The sequence below is a fragment of the Solanum stenotomum genome, chromosome 3 (assembly GCF_019186545.1).
Source record: "Solanum stenotomum isolate F172 chromosome 3, ASM1918654v1, whole genome shotgun sequence".
Classification (NCBI taxonomy): domain Eukaryota; kingdom Viridiplantae; phylum Streptophyta; class Magnoliopsida; order Solanales; family Solanaceae; genus Solanum; species Solanum stenotomum.
The window spans coordinates 33,163,448-33,179,662 of record NC_064284.1 but is presented as its reverse complement, the minus strand read 5'-3'; the positions used below and the strand labels follow the sequence as shown (position 1 = coordinate 33,179,662).

Below are 16,215 nucleotides of genomic sequence, written 5' to 3'. Positions count from 1 at the left end.
AATACTTGTGGCCCTTTGATTTAATATACAAATTATTAGAGGGTTCTACTCCTAATGATAGGCATAAGTCATAACAACCCCTTCCAAATTGAAAAACTATTTCTATATTTTGGAAGATCCTATCTCCTTCCAAATTTGTTTTTCAAATTTATAAAAGATTAAGAAAAAATATATATATTTTAATTTGATGGAAAAATATTTTCTAAAATAACTTTCTCATGGAAAACATTTCTTGAAAATATATTTTAAAATATTTAAAAAAAAGAAAGAAGAAAAATTGAAAGAATTTAGTAAGAAATAAAATGTGTACGAATGATGTGATGATTAAGTGAGGATTATCATTCATTTATCTTATTAAAAAGTTTATACCAAACTAACATATGAATTATAGGGACCACATTACATAAATGAATGAGATGTAATAGCCTGAAGAAAAAGTCAAGAGCAATTTAGGCCTTGTGTAAAATCATATGTACAAATAATTAGATGCATTTCAATATAAAAAATGAACTTAGAACCTCTCCCCTCCAAAAAAAAAAAAAAAGGATGAAAAAAAGCTTAACCAAACATGTCATTATTTTCATGCATGCCACAATTTTTGAGAGCAAAACCAAATCTGGGCACTTAGTCACATTTTTCATGCATTTTTGCATGTTTCAATTTTGACATCCATTTCTCTCTCTTGATATAAAGAAAAGAGAGAGAGAAATTCATGCCAAATTGATTTGTGAGAATTCACATTGATTTTGGATAAAAGAAAAAAACAAAAAAAAAATGGATGTGGCAGAGCCATTGTTGAGAAATGTCAATATAGCAAAGCGTCGAAACTCAGTTAATTCTATGAGATGTGATTTCTTCTCAGAATTACCTAGAAAGGTTAAGACATGGCTTGATCCTGAAGTCCCTTTTCTTTTGGACTTGTCTAAAGCCACTGATTTAATTGAAGGTAAATCTTTCAATGTTGTTACATGTAAAAGTTGCTACCTTGTCGCGTTTCTTTTTTTATTATTGACGATCTTATAATTTTTTTTTTATAGGAGAGAAAGAATATTATGAAAGACAAATTGCTACTCTCAAGTCCTTTGAGGAAGTTGATTCACTTGATTCAGTTAATGCCATTGATGAAGAGCAAGACCTACTAGAGCAAATACAACATGAAAGAGCAATGCATATTTCGAATTGGGCAAATGTCTTATTACTTGCTTTTAAGGTAAAGTTTCATTTGTATTCCTTCACTTGGAAAATGTGCCAATATCTTAAGAAAAAATTTCAGAAATAGCAAACAAAATAAGAAAGACTCTACAACTATAGTTTCGATAATTACGCTCCATAACTATAATTTTGTTTGTTATGGAGATTGCAGTTATATATTTTTGTATGTTTGTATATTTCGCTTGTAAATATATAAATAGATAAGTATATACAAAGATAATTACGCTCCATAGGTATAATTTTGTTTGCTATGGAGGCTGCAGTTGTATATTTTTGTCTGTTTGTATATTTTGCTTGCGAATATATAAATAGGCAAGTATATACAAATTTTGTATTTATATATTTAGGAATTTTCCAGAACTCTGTTTGTATATTTCACTTGCCAATTTACAAACAAGGTAATTTATTATGAATTTTTCATAAATCGTATACAAATAGCTAGAGTAAGCATATACCCTAGCTATTTTTGCTACAACTAGTTTAGCTACATAGTTTTTCTTGCTCAAACTCTACCACATGTAAGTTTAATGCTAATGATGAATCAAATCATCATTATGAGACATAAGATAGTTGTATCTAATTATGTTCTTTGTGAGGAAATAAAGATATATTTTATACTTTATCGTTACTTTGGACCGATTGCAGGTATATGCTACTGTAAAAAGTGGTTCTTTAGCAATTGCAGCATCGACGTTGGATTCATTACTTGATCTAATGGCTGGTGGTATTCTCTGGTTCACACACCTATCAATGAAGAGTATAAACATTTACAAGTACCCTATAGGAAAGTTAAGAGTTCAACCTGTAGGGATTGTCATCTTTGCAGCTGTTATGGCAACTCTTGGTATGTTCTTCTGCACATGTCATATCTTTGTCTCTGCTTTTACAGTTTACAAGTCATGAATGACAAATCGATTATATGTGATTGCATAGGCTTTCAAGTCTTAGTGCAAGCTGTGGAACAATTGATAAAAGATACACCTTTAAACAAGATGACTGAGGAGCAATTGTGTTGGCTATATGCAATTATGCTAACAGCTACTGGAGTAAAATTTGTCTTGTGGATTTATTGCAGAAGTTCGGGGAATAAGATAGTTAGAGAATATGCAAAGGTCTTTTCTCCTACATACATTCGTTCTTTTTTTAAAATTGTGCATCATTTGACATGTTATGGAATCATGATATCTAGGATCACTACTTTGATGTAGTCACAAATGTTGTTGGTTTGGTGGCTGCTGTCCTCGGTGATCGATTCTATTGGTGGATTGATCCTTTTGGTGCTATTGTTCTTGCTGTATATACAATTACAAACTGGTCTGAAACTGTGTTGGAAAATGCAGGTTCTTTCTTTTTAATTCCCTTTTCAACTAATAAGCAATTACCAATAAGCCAATTTTGATGTTTATATATATAATGTTCCTTTATGCAGTTTCTCTAGTTGGACAATCAGCCCCTCCTGAATTTTTGCAGAAACTTACATATCTAGTCCTAAGGCATGATCCTCAAATAAAAAGAGTTGACACTGTTAGAGCCTACAATTTTGGAGCTCTTTACTTTGTTGAGGTGAGATTACTATTATTGTGATGTGGTTTTCTCATTTTAAATTTTTTATAAAATGGATAGAAAAGAGATATGATATTGTTTAGGTAAGATTATAAGTTGACCAACACGCAACTGTTTATTTATGAAAATCAGGTTCAACACTTGATGGTTATCAATTGTGGCGGAGCCAAATTTTTTAAAAAAGTTTCACGATTCAAAAATTACATCTTGATGACACCTATCCTAACCCTCCTTGATAGGTAAACCACCCCTTTAAGAAGATACAAAACATAATATAAATGTGGAAGTAATTTAAATAATAACACAATAATCTAAATCTCCAAACTTTCATAAATAAAGTAACAATGTAGATGAAGTTGGATCAAGTCTCTGAACGCAATAAGGTCACTCAACCAAGATCCTCTCGATGCAAACCATAGTGTAAATCAACCTATTGGAGTCATCAAATCAACCATCCAAGGTCGTCATTTCCAAAAGTTGATCGTGGTCGCACTCAACTTTCTTAAAACTCAAAAATTCAATCGAAGGTTCAAATCACTCAAAAACACCCTGTGATCCATTCCATCCATCCAACCAAGTAAAAAAATCATCTTTCGAACATAACCAAACTGTTGAAATTTGAATTTGCACTCATTATCCTAGATTGTTGACTTTGATCAAACTTTTCAACTTCTCTACCTTTCAAAATTGAAAATCTTCCTCTAAATACATCTAATTTCCTAGAGAATCATGTCATCTATTCTCACAAGTAATAAATAATATAATGAAGCTATGAAAATGATTAGACATGAGAAATGAATCCAAAAGAATCAAAATGGCTTTGTGGGATTTTGAACTACATTTGCAACTAAAATGAAAACATCCTTTATGTTTGGGGGATTCAAAAATACACAAAAAATGTTATTTGTGCCTCGTTTGTATAGTCCAACAAAAAGGATTTAGTTGAAACATATTGACTAAGTATTTGTTGTGCAAACAGGTTGACATAGAGCTCCCAGAAGACTTGCCACTGAAAGAAGCTCATGCCATTGGAGAGTCACTTCAGATAAAGATTGAAGAACTTTCCGAAGTTGAACGTGCTTTTGTTCATCTAGACTATGAGTGTGATCATAAACCTGAACACTCTATTTTGAGTAGACTTCCCAACAGTCCACCTTAAGTAATATATGCTAGTTTTATTTCTTGCAATGTAATATTAACAGCTCATATTTCTATGTGAAGAGTGAGACTTGAGATTTTGATAAGTTTACAAAAAAGAATGTCATTTCCCTTATGTGTTACCCTTATATTTTCTTACTATATACATTTAACATGTTTTCTGAGAAAATAAATTTCTCTATTTAAATCCCTACTAAGAACTTGTTTGACATTGCTGCTAAAAATTGCTTAATTTTATAAGCACTTTTTAAAAATAGCTTTTCAAAAAAGTACTTTTGAAAACAAAAAAAAACAATTTGTGTTTGGCTAATTCATTTGAAAAGTGTTTTTTTATAAGCAAATTGTTATCTTTCTCAGAAAGTGCTTATGAGAGTCAAATTACGTTAAAGGACAAATATTAATATACTTTTAATATTAAGATTAATTTATAGAGAGAAACCAGCTTAAACATCTATTACAAAAAAATAACTTAAATTTTTATTTTTATTAAATTAAAATATTCATATTCAAATTTTCAATCAAGATTATACCTTTTCTGGAGGGTTGAAATCTTTAGTTATTTTTTTTCTTCTTTCTAATCTTGCAAAAATATTGTTGTTACCTTTTTTTTCTAATTTTGAAAATTTATACGTCAAATGATTGAAAAAATAAATTAATAAGAGATATATTGGTATATATATATATATATATACACATACACATACACACTACCATAAAAGCATTAACTCGTAAACTTGAATGTTGAATTACTATATTACCCCCAATTAAAAATACTCAATTTATTTTTTGTATTATATTAAAAATAGATTCCTTTTCACATTAAAGGGTTATGATTTTTTCAAAGTGTTGTGACTTTTCCAAAAGGTTGTGATTTTTTTGATGGGTTGTGACATTTTTGATGAGTTGTGACTTTCCGAAGGGTTGTGATTTTTCCAAAAGATTGTGACTTTTCCCAAGGGTTGTGCCTTTTCTCAATGAGTTGTGACTTTTCCAAAGGGTTGTGACTTTTCCGATGAGCAGTGACTTTTACAAAAGGTTGTAACATTTTTGACAAGGCACAATTAGCACCTATTCATACTACTATTTGTTAGCTATAAATAGAGGAGTTTCTTCTCACTTTTAAACTACATTTTTTTTAAGTTTTGTACTCTTCTTCTTCTTAAAAAAATCTCAAGGATTGTTTGCAGTAGTTGATTAAGTTCAAAATTCAACGAAATTCGAGGTATGACATAAGAAAGAGTTGGCAAACAAATTATAGCAAATCATTCAACAATTCACACTCGTAGTTTTTCTTACAATTTTCATGAATTAATAATGACGAAAGTTGTGGAAAAGACAATAATAATAAACAAATATGAAAAAAGACACATGATTTGTGTATGATATTTCTTCTTCCTTTTTTAATTTTTTATTCTCTTACCCACATGAAGGAATTTCTTTCTAATTTTGGTAAAGGAACGGACATCAACATAGTCCATTAAATGATTAGTTTGAATATAAAATCCACTATTTCAAAAATAGATTTTAGCTTTTACTTATAATATGATTTCAATCAAATGGAAAAATTACCTCTCTATATATGGTAGTCTTACTTCAAGTATAGATAGATTGTGTATAAAGATAAAATGTTGAAATATTTATGGTAATCCTTATTAGTGTCATGCACATACTATATTTCAAGTATGAATATTTAAGAGAAAAAATTGTACTTAAATGGCGTCCATCATTTATGTTCATAACCTCAAGAGGAAAGGCTATTGGTGACATTTTTTTTTTTTTAATCTTGTTGGTTAGATTTGCTTACAAAATTGAATGAAGTAAAAATACTACTTAATAAATGTCACTTTCTCCCCACATTTAAACTTTGAATGTATTTTGAAATGTTTCAATGATATCTGGTCATTTTGATCTCAAAATACAAGTAATTGTATAAAAAATTGTATTAATTACTTAAAAACACTTATCCTATGTTCTTTCAATTATAATTATTTACTAAAAAACTTTAATTTAGTAATATTAATTCTATTTTACAGCATTGTATAGTATATATACAATACACACATGCAACGCAATATAAGAGGAAGGGATATTTTAGTCTTGAAAAAAAATCTGCTTCTGCTTTTTTTAAAAAGAATAATTTTTTAGCTTCTTCCTAACAACATAAAAACTGTTTCTGCTTCTATTTAAAAGTTGTTTTACAAGTTTGCCAAACACCTAAAAAAAATTTGAAAAAAAGTTTTTTTCTCAAAAAAAGTCTTTATGTGCTTCCAATAGCAATGTCAAATAGACTCTAAGTAGAATTCGTAAACTTTGCAAAGGTAAGTAGTCATTTGATTCATCCACAAAGACATAAAGCATATTGTAACACTAGGGTTAATATTCACTAGTTCACCTTGTGTATATGCTTCTTCTTTTTAGAAATATTTTTTTCATTGAATTAAAAAAGGATATACGATGTATAATGCCATATGACAATTTTACCCTTTACCTTATTATGTAAATAAAAAATAGAAAGATGAATACAAAAATATTTTATTCTTTTAGGTATCATTAAAATAATTCTCGTATAAGTTATCCCATGTTGAATCTTACATAAAATAATATTGGAATGGAAATATAAAGTTGTATATTGGTATTTCTACAAGGAAACAAAATGACTACCAAAAGCAATGTAATATAATATTGAAAATAAAACTAACACCAATTATACACTGAAGGAACCAGGTTCCTTACGATCAACTTAAACTATAATGTAAAAAACATGTAATTTATCATTGTAAACCTCTTTTATCAAGGGAATAAAAATCACGATCTACCATACCCAAACCTCTTTTATTTTTGTTATTGAGTCTTATTGTGCAAATCCTATTTTGGATGTGTCTGAATGTAAATCCTATGCTTAGTGAGTTTTTTGCTTAAGGACAAACAATATTTCAAGTTTGGGGTTTGATGGGGTGGTATTTTATGAACTTGTTAGACTCAAATTCATGAATTATTGCTATGTTGTAATGCTAATTGAGGGAATTTTACACTCTAGTTCTCTTGTATGAAGGCATTTCTTGAAAAAATCAAATTTAAAGGATTTGGAGCTTAAAATCACTGAAGCACACCGGCGAAGGAACTGATATCCTAGTACAGGAACCAAGTTGCGTCTCGCCGGCTTAAATATTTAAAACTTGTCTAAGCACCGATGACTCATTGGCTTGTACAATTCTTGATCGGCATTCCGCCGACACCATCACGGGTGATTACGAAGGAACTGAATGTTGAAGCGGCGATGCAATTAGTGCTAAACACTCATGGATCAATATTTCGCCGGTCCATCACAAATTAAAGAGCGGAAGCTTAAGGACAAAAAATGTACTTGAATGATAAAGTGCTTTCGTTGGAAGGTTCCAAGGATAGAATAGGAATTTGTGTAATTATGTACCTTTATCTTCTTTCCAATTGGAAATAGTCTAGAGAGAAGAATTTTTTGGAGTGATAGAAAATAGCTAAGAACTTTTACTTACTTGCTAAGGAAGAAAATCAGGTTTGCATCATTTTAAACTTTAGATCTCAGATTTGTTAATCAATTTTACTTGAAATGGTGTTCCTCTGTATGTGTATTGTCTTTATTTCATCAATTGTGAGTAGATAAGGGGTGTGCATGATGTGGGTGTACCACCCAATAGGTATTGATTAATTATTCCTAAAATTGGTTGTTATGCATGGATCGATCTATTGTTGTCTTGGAGTTTTAATCCAAAATTAGTGGTTGAGCTCTATAACACCATTTTGGCTTGAGAAAGAAACATGGAGTTGGGTAAGACTTCAATAGTGAGGACTTGGTGAAACTAGTCTATGGATTTGAGCTAGAGATAGGGCAATCCGATTAATTTTTTTTCATTTAATGATATGAGCTAGGGATATTTTATTTATGCAGACAATGTTTGGTGCTTTATTGGTAAGGGTCTTGGATTTCGAGAAAATCTAATGGATATACGTTTAATAGTTCGAAAGAATATCAAATGTAGCCTAGAACGAACTATATCCATGTATTTACTGATTTAGTTCTGATTAATCATTAGCAAACCCCATCAAAATGTGTACACCCATAGTTTTTTCTAAACTTAATAGATCCTATTTGTGTTGATTTCTTGCTCTTGCTCTTGATATTGATAATTTCTAGTTGTTTCCTAAATGCCCCCACTATATTTGCTTGTTGACAGTACAATTTTAGACATTGTCTTGAGTTGAGTCAATTTAAGACTTATCCCAACTGGAAATCCTTGTGATTTGACCCCAACCTTTAAAGTTGGGTCTTGTTTTACAAAAACCCACCTATGCCCTGAAAAATGTAAATAGTTGAGCGTTCATCACATGCCAGTAAACCCTATTTTGCTTTCCTCTTCGTGATTTCCAATTCTTTTTAATTCCTTATCTTCTTGTAATCATTTTCAATTATTTTGCTTCCTAATGAAAATTACAAAAAAATTATGTTATGTTCTCTCAGCATTAACTTCCTTTTGCAAGCCATGACTTAAAATAGGAGAAACTTAGGAACACCAACAAGGATCCATCCATAAGCAGGAGCAAGAGTAAAAGTAAGGACACTCATGCCCCTGCCAATAAGGACGACATAATGTATTTCTATGTTGAGGGTATGAAGCCTATTATATCAAATATTAGGATGGCCGGTCATTCACACAATAGAAGAATTTTAATCTAGCTGGGCTTGGGGACGAATTCCCTAATATCAACAAGCAGCTCTCTAAGAGAAAGCGGTCACCATTCTTGAATGCACCCGAATGATACTATATAAACTTGGTGCTAGAGTTTTATATATCCTATCAGGCGAGACAAGACTCGATGAAGCACTCATTGAGGATTTAAGAGTTCTCATTCTTAACCTATATCATTGTAAGGGGAAAGGAGATCAATATTACCCTCGATGCCATAAATTCTATTTATTAGGGTACACCGATAACTTCGGGAATTGTCTTTGCAGAGAAGATTGCTATAAGGGTCACCAACTCTAATGGGTGGTTGATATTATTGTTGTTGGTCATCCAATGTGGACCAATTTAGGTGGTGAGATGCCTATGAAAGATCTCAGTTTTGAACCCAAGATGTGACTTGATTTTGCTTGCTTCAGTTTCATGTCATCCAAGACTGATTAAAAAGTTAATATTCAACCAGTCATCTTGGATGCTTCCATCATGTCGAGGATACATGTGAAATTTGGGGAGATAGTTACGATCTATATTAAGATGAAAGCTCGTTAGTCTGCACCTTTTATGCCTTTTTTATGCTTATTAGCTCGTTATGTGCTAGAACGAGTGTCACCTACTTCAATTTTTACCTACCTTGACTTGCTACTAGTGTTATTGATATTCAGAAGAAAATGGATCGAGAAGCACCCAAGGTGAAGAAGAGTAGGCTGCAAAATTTAGGTATATCTGATAGTTTACTCGATTATGAGACTAGTGACATTGTTGTTACCTTTAGTGAGACCTCCACCATCAGGCATGTTCTAAATATTCCTACTCTCGCGATGCCGGGAAATGCCTCTACATATTTAAGGCCTCCTAGGCCATCACAACCTCCTCTTTCCTCTGTACGTAGTGGTCACTAGAATCTGACCAACATGACTTATGTCAATGATAGTCAACTAAGCAAATTGGCTAAGAATCTCTGGGCCTTAATCCAAAAAGGCTGTTAAAAATGTGATGAAGGATGTATTTGATAGACTTAGAAATTTATGTACCAGAGTTGATGTTGTTGAATGGGTAGTAGCTCTAGTTCAGGTAGACATGAACAAAATGAAGGGTAAAGCCCCCATGGCCATTGTAGACATCAGCTTCTTAGCTGAAACTATGGTTGTCACTCGCAAGACTAGGGGCCTGATTGATGATTTGCTAGGTAGTTTGGGAGATGATTAGGATGATGACATAAAGGAGGATTCCACTGCATCTCTGTGGACACAAAGGGTTTTGTTCGAATCTTTGGCTATACTCCCACAAGGGAGGGGCTGGAACTAGCTCACAAGCGGATCTGCAAGATGATGCTTCAAAGTCGCGAGCACATGGTGTTTTTACACCTTACCTTGTATTTCATTTAGCATTGAGTACATTTTTATTTTCTTAGTTGGTGTGGATGTGCAATTTCAGTTGGATGATTTGGAGCCCTTATCGGGCTTTACTTTGTAATTTCTAATACTATTTGGCCTTTGTCGGGTATGTCTTAGATGATGTGTATTCCTCCTTTCTCGGGTCTATATTTTTGTATGATTTATCTTGTACCCTCGTTGGGCTTGATCTTGTATATCATGGTATTGGGTTAGTTTTACATTTCAATTGTCTTACTACCCATGCTTTGCATATGCGCTTAGTGCCTTCACCAAGCCTCATTCTCCAATGAGACATGAGTGTGTAATTCAATATTGTCTTTGTAGATAATACTTAGTTTTAATAATATCCAAAGGTTTTCTTTATACCGTGATTCTTTCCCAATGAGCGTATTTTCTTTTCTTTATTTTTGTGTTGAACCGAACGACATTTCCCTGTAATAGATTGAGAGGCAAATTTCTTAAGGAAAAATGTCAAGTTTTAGTGTTATTTATAGTCCATTTTGCACTTCTCTTGTCATAAGTTTTACATTTTTCATTTAGTTTTTGATTCACAAATGAGTTGTGCAAAATCGGAATAGCTTTTCAAAACGTTCCAACTGATTTTGAGAATTGATGTTAACTCCTAGTGATTATGATGCCTTGTAGGGTAAGGTCTTAATTTGTTCTTGTGTATTCATGTCGTCTAAAACTTACCACGGGTGTGATTGAGGGCATAATCCTATATGATGATTAGCTTGGAAGATGACCTTATGCCCTCTTTGAATAGTCACTTTACAAAAAATTAATTCTTTCTCTTAACATTGACCTTATTTAACTCCTTTGAGCCTTTAACCTTTTCCTTGGCAACCATGTTACACACTTTTACCCTATCTTAAAGACTTATGACTGCACCAACTACAAGAAAAGACCTCATGATAGTCAATATGGGGCCTCAACACCCATCTATGCACGGTGTTCTTCAACTCATCGTCTATTCTCACCCTCATCCAACTAATGAATGCAATGGGAGTAGAATGACTTTCCCTTACTAGGTTTAGAAAATCCATAATTCTTCCAGTTCCTCCATGGAAAATTGGAAATGTCGAAGTAGGTTGTGGCTTATAAATAGGAAGATAAAACGTTAGCAGACTGACTTGCCAGGGGACAAAGTGTTACCCCGAAGCAATTGGGGTTTCTCTCTTATCTCTTGGGGGTCCATCTCATCTGAAATTTTTTCTGAAACCTCTATTTTTTTGCACCCATTCCTTCTTAATTGCTAGTGATGAAAATGTAGCCTAAAAGCTTATTATTGGCAGGAATATGAATGAAAAGTGGAATGTTGTTATAGACAAAAGCCTAAATTTGGGGAGGTGTGCGTTATTGATTGCATGAGGAGAAGAACTTAAATGTGGGGTAGCACCTAATGCTTGTCTTTGTGATTTCTTGCATTTATCTATTCATAAAAACAAAGAAATAGAAGAATTGAGCAATGTTAATTCTTACTTTGTCAATGCTTAATGATTAGAACAAATATGTTTAGAGGAAAACTTGGGTTGTGAAAAGGAAAAATAAGGTGAGGTTGATTCAATGATATGAGTGGTGTACTTGAATTACCTAATGATAGTGTTAGGGAGGTTCAATCACTTGAACTAAATGATGTTCTTTCCTTGCCCCTAACCTACACAGTCACCTGCAAGTCCTAAGTAATCCTGAGCTTTGCAACTTTACATTAGTGGTGAATTACATAAAGGACAAGTCTATAGTTCTATGTGTGTACACTCAAACTTCAATAAGAGAGTGGGCATATTTGTGTATATTATAATTCCTACAATGTGAATTGCATGATTAGGAATGCATTTGTCTATTATCATTAGTGTCATTACATCCATGGACCAAACGGTGAAGTCTGGACATTAATTGAGAAGAATAATAGTGATAAGTTATGTAGTGAACTTTGAGGCAAATCTTGAAGGTTGATGTCAATGACTCAAGATGTTTTATGATCTTCTTTTAAATGAAAAATTCCCCAAATTTGAATGAGAGATTGAAGTCTCTTGAAAAGTGTTTTTGAAGTGATATTTTTTCCTTGAGCTTGTCGTGGTATGCCAAACTAGGTTAGTGCTTTTGTTTGAGTCTTGTTTTTTTCTTTTATTGTGATTCATAATAGTGTGCAACCCTTATGTCTTGGAAATCTTGAGTCAATCTTATGATTAGTGAATATTTTTCTTTAGGACAAGTAATAATTCAAGTTTGGAAGTTTGATAAGTTGATAATCTACCAATTTATTTAGCTGCTACACTGGGTTATTGCTTCAATCTTATGTTATTTAGAAGGATTTTATGCCTCTATTATCTTATATACAAGAATTTGTTTCAAATGAAGATAGTAGAGGATTTAAACCCCAAATGGACTATTGAAGAAACCTAAGTCCTGAGAAAATCAAGAGAGAAGTAGTTTGTTTTTGGTCCGTGCTTGGATATGTGTGTTGTAAGTTGACACACGTGCTCTAGAAATACCAATCAGGAGGAAGTGAAGTCATTGTCACAAAGACTAGGCACCTGCATACCACAAGTCCTCGCATGTGGATGCAGGTGCCAACTGTTGCGTCCCAAATGCACATGTAAGGGTACGTGATCACACAAGTAATATAATGGCTCTAAAAGAGCCGGATTATTGAACCCAAAGGACTTTTTGATTAATTATTTTTACTAAATTATATAAATTTTGATTATTTATTCAAGAGTTCCAAAAGAATTTAATTTATAAATAAAATAATGCAAGAATTAAATACTAAGATTACCTTACTATAATAGGAGAAATTCCAGGGCTGCAACCTACTTAGAATTCATGTGTAGCATCTTCTTCTATAGACTTAATTAGTTATCAAATCTCTCATTTACAAGGTTGAATGTATCATGGTCTCTCGACTTCTAATCGCCTACCATAATTGGTAGTCTAATTACATCGTTGAGTGGGCATAGACTTAACCAATTACAGAGAATTAAGTTTTCATCTTGTTTAGTAACCAGGCAAGGTCTCTAGGTATATCTCTATCCTAGATACAAAACAATCCTAATTTCTAGAGAAGATCATGCTCCCTTTGTCCCACGTTCTATCCTCTTAGTTCTCTCCCGAGTTTAATTTGGACAATGAATCTATTTCAATGGCGGCCAATCAACAAATAATAAATCAAGAACGAAAGAACAATTTAGGTGATAATCAACTTCAATCCATAAAATTCAATACTAAACATTCATTCGTAGACAAAACCCCAGTAAGAGGGTCTTTAACTACTAATGTCTAAGAAAAAAAACGAACCCTAAAAAGTATAATGACTTTCTCTACAAAATATCCCTTAGTTGTCGTTCTCCAAAAACCAGAAAAGGAATCCTCAAAATAATAAGATCCGAATATATTAATAGTTTGGGAAAATCAGTTAAAAATTTGGACACAGGTCCGCGACACGGAGGAGCTTTGTTTTTTCATCTTTTGTCAAACTTCACCTCTCAGCGACGCAGAGAGGATACACATGTATTTTTCCTCAATATCATCACAAGGTCAAATAATTAATTCCCTCTCTGCGACGTAGAGAAGATACGCTGCTGGGATTTCTTCACTTTGAACTTCCATTTCTCCTTTTAGCTTGTGTCTTTTGCACCTTAGCATTCAGATCCATTTCCAATTATCATGCTTCCATTTCCTTGTACCTTTTTCTAGGATATGGTTTGATCAGTGGAAGAAGAATAGGTTCGATGGGGTACTACAGTTGAGTTGGGTTGTGTTTGAAGATGCTTTCTTTGGGTGCTTCTTTCCCCGAGAGCTAAGGGAATCAAAGGTAATGGAGTTCCTTAATCTGCAGAAGTCTATGGGTGTACAAGAGTATAGCCTCAAGTTCACTCAATTATCCCTCGATGCTACGGAGATAGTGGCTGATATGAGGAGCAGGATGAGTTTGTTTATGTCTAGACAATTTCACTTATAGAGTAAGGAAGGTAAGGCAGATATATTGATAGGAGATATGGACATATCCAGACTAATGAGTTGTGTGCAGCAGGTTGAGGAAGACAAGTTGAAGGGCATGGAAGAGTTTTGTAGTAAGAGGGCTAAGACAGAAAACCAGGAATGTAAATTGATCATCCTTTCGGCAGAGGTCATCTGGACCTACTCCATCATCAGCTAGTGTGCCTGCACCAAAGAACATGAATGATTTTATGAACCAGAACTCCCAAAATTTCAGGGCTCAAGGTTCTCAGCCGCAGGACAGTGTGGCCCAAGGGTTCACTCGCAACCTATTCTGTGGTAAATGTGGTAAGCTTCATCCTGGAGAATTTCGTATTGGTACTGATGGTTGCTACAAGTGTGGAAAGACGGGTAATTTTTCTAGGGAATGACCTAAGAACAGGCAGGGTAATGGGGGCAATAAAGCCCAATCTTCTTTAGCAGCTCTAGCATATAGAAATACGCAGAGAGGAGCTACTTCAGGAATAGGCGAGGGTACCAACCATCTGTATGCTATATCTAGTCACCAGGATCAAGAGAACTCACAAGATATTGTCACGGGTATGCTTAAAGTCTTTACTTTTGATGTTTATGATTTGCTTGATCCTATCACAAGTTTGTCTTTTGTAAATTCCTATGTAGCCATGAAGTTCAGTATTTCCCACGAACAACTTTTTGAGCCTTTCAGTGTTTCCACCCAAGTTGGTGATTCTATTCTAGTAGAAAGAGTCTATCGTGATTGTACCATCTTTTTCAATCACAAGGACATCGTGGATGACTTAGTTGAGCTAGATATGGTGGACTTTGATGTTATTCTAGGTATGGATTGGCTTCATACTTGTTATGCCTCAGTTGATTGTAGAACTTGAGTAGTAAAGTTCCAGTTTCCTAATGAGCCCGTTTCAGAATTGAGGAATAGTTCAGCAGTGTCTAAGGGTCGTTTCATTTCATATCTTAAGGCAAGAAAGTTAGTCTCTCAAGGGTGCATCTATCACTTAGTCCGAGTTAATGACTCTAGTGTTGAGACACCACTTATTCAGTCAGTTCCAATTGTGAGTGAGTTTCCAGAGGTATTCTAGATGATCTTCCCGGAGTCCCTCTTGAGAGGGATATAGACTTCAGAATATACATCCTTTCCGATACTCAACCTATCTCTATTCCACCATATAGAATGGTTCCAGCTGAGTTAAAAGAGTAGTTGAGAGATCTTCTTGATAAGGGTTTCATCCGACCAAGTGTCTCACATTGGGGCACTCCGGTCTTATTTGTGAGAAAGAAAAATGGTTCTCTTAGGATGTGTATTGATTACCGCCAGTTAAACAAGGTCACCATAAAGAATAAGTATCCCCTTCCGAGAATTAATGACCTTTTCGACAAGCTTCAGGGTGCCACTTACTTATCTAAGATAGACCTCAGATCTAGCTATCATCAGTTGAAAGTAAGATAAAGTGACATCCTGAAGACAACATTCATGACCTGTTATAGTCATTATGAGTTTCTTATGATGTCCTTTTATTTGACCAATACTCCTACAACATTCATGGATCTTATGAATAGAGTATTTAAACTGTATCTGGATATGTTCTTTATCTTGTTCATTGATGACATACTGATATATTCGGAGAATAAGGAAGACCATGCTATTCATCTCAGAATAGTCCTCCAAACTCTCAAGGATAGGGATTTATATGCCAATTTTTCTAAGTGTGACTTCTGGCTTGAGTCTGTGGGGTTCTTTGGCCATATTGTATATGACGAAGGGATTCGAGTTGACATTTAAAAGATTGAAGTAGTGTAGAACTGGCCCAGACCCACATCTCCAACTCATATAAGGAGTTTCTTGGGATTGGTTGGTTACTATAGAAAGTTCGTCAAGGGATTTTCAGCTATTTCGTCCCTGCTGACTAAGTTAAATCAGAAAATAACTAAGTTTCAATGGTTTGAATCTTATGAGAAGAGCTTTCAGGAATTGAAAACTCGGTTAACCACTACTCCAATATTGACCCTACCAGAGGGTACAAAAGGTTTTGTTGGTTATTGCGACGCGTCCAGGGTTGGACTTGGTTGTGTGTTGATGCAGCGTGGTAAGGTTATAGACTATGCCTCCAGACAACTTAAGATTCACAAGAGGAAGTACTAGACTCATGATCTCGAATTGGATGTAGTGGTTTTTGCTCTTAAAATATGGTGTC

At 33.7% G+C, this 16,215-nt stretch overlaps 1 protein-coding gene across 1 annotated transcript; it reads left to right on the top strand.

Annotated features, from left to right (window-relative positions):
• The first annotated feature begins 660 nt into the window (after nt 1-660).
• Nucleotides 661-3,942, top strand: LOC125859505 (metal tolerance protein 4-like). The gene is made up of 7 exons (XM_049539277.1): nt 661-946; nt 1,038-1,210; nt 1,858-2,056; nt 2,146-2,324; nt 2,402-2,552; nt 2,642-2,775; nt 3,755-3,942. The coding sequence occupies exons 1-7, from the start codon at nt 775-777 to the stop codon at nt 3,932-3,934; spliced, it is 1,188 nt and encodes a 395-aa protein (XP_049395234.1). The 5' UTR covers nt 661-774; the 3' UTR covers nt 3,935-3,942.
• Nucleotides 3,943-16,215: the final 12,273 nt, after the last annotated feature.

Bases quoted from the DNA above. Each gene is read 5' to 3' on its own strand.
- LOC125859505 (XM_049539277.1), top strand. From the start codon at position 775: ATGGATGTGGCAGAGCCATTGTTGAGAAATGTCAATATAGCAAAGCGT. The intron at 947-1,037 runs GTAAATCTTTCA...TTTTTTTTATAG, and splicing joins AGCCACTGATTTAATTGAAG to GAGAGAAAGAATATTATGAA. The intron at 2,553-2,641 runs GTTCTTTCTTTT...TCCTTTATGCAG, and splicing joins AACTGTGTTGGAAAATGCAG to TTTCTCTAGTTGGACAATCA.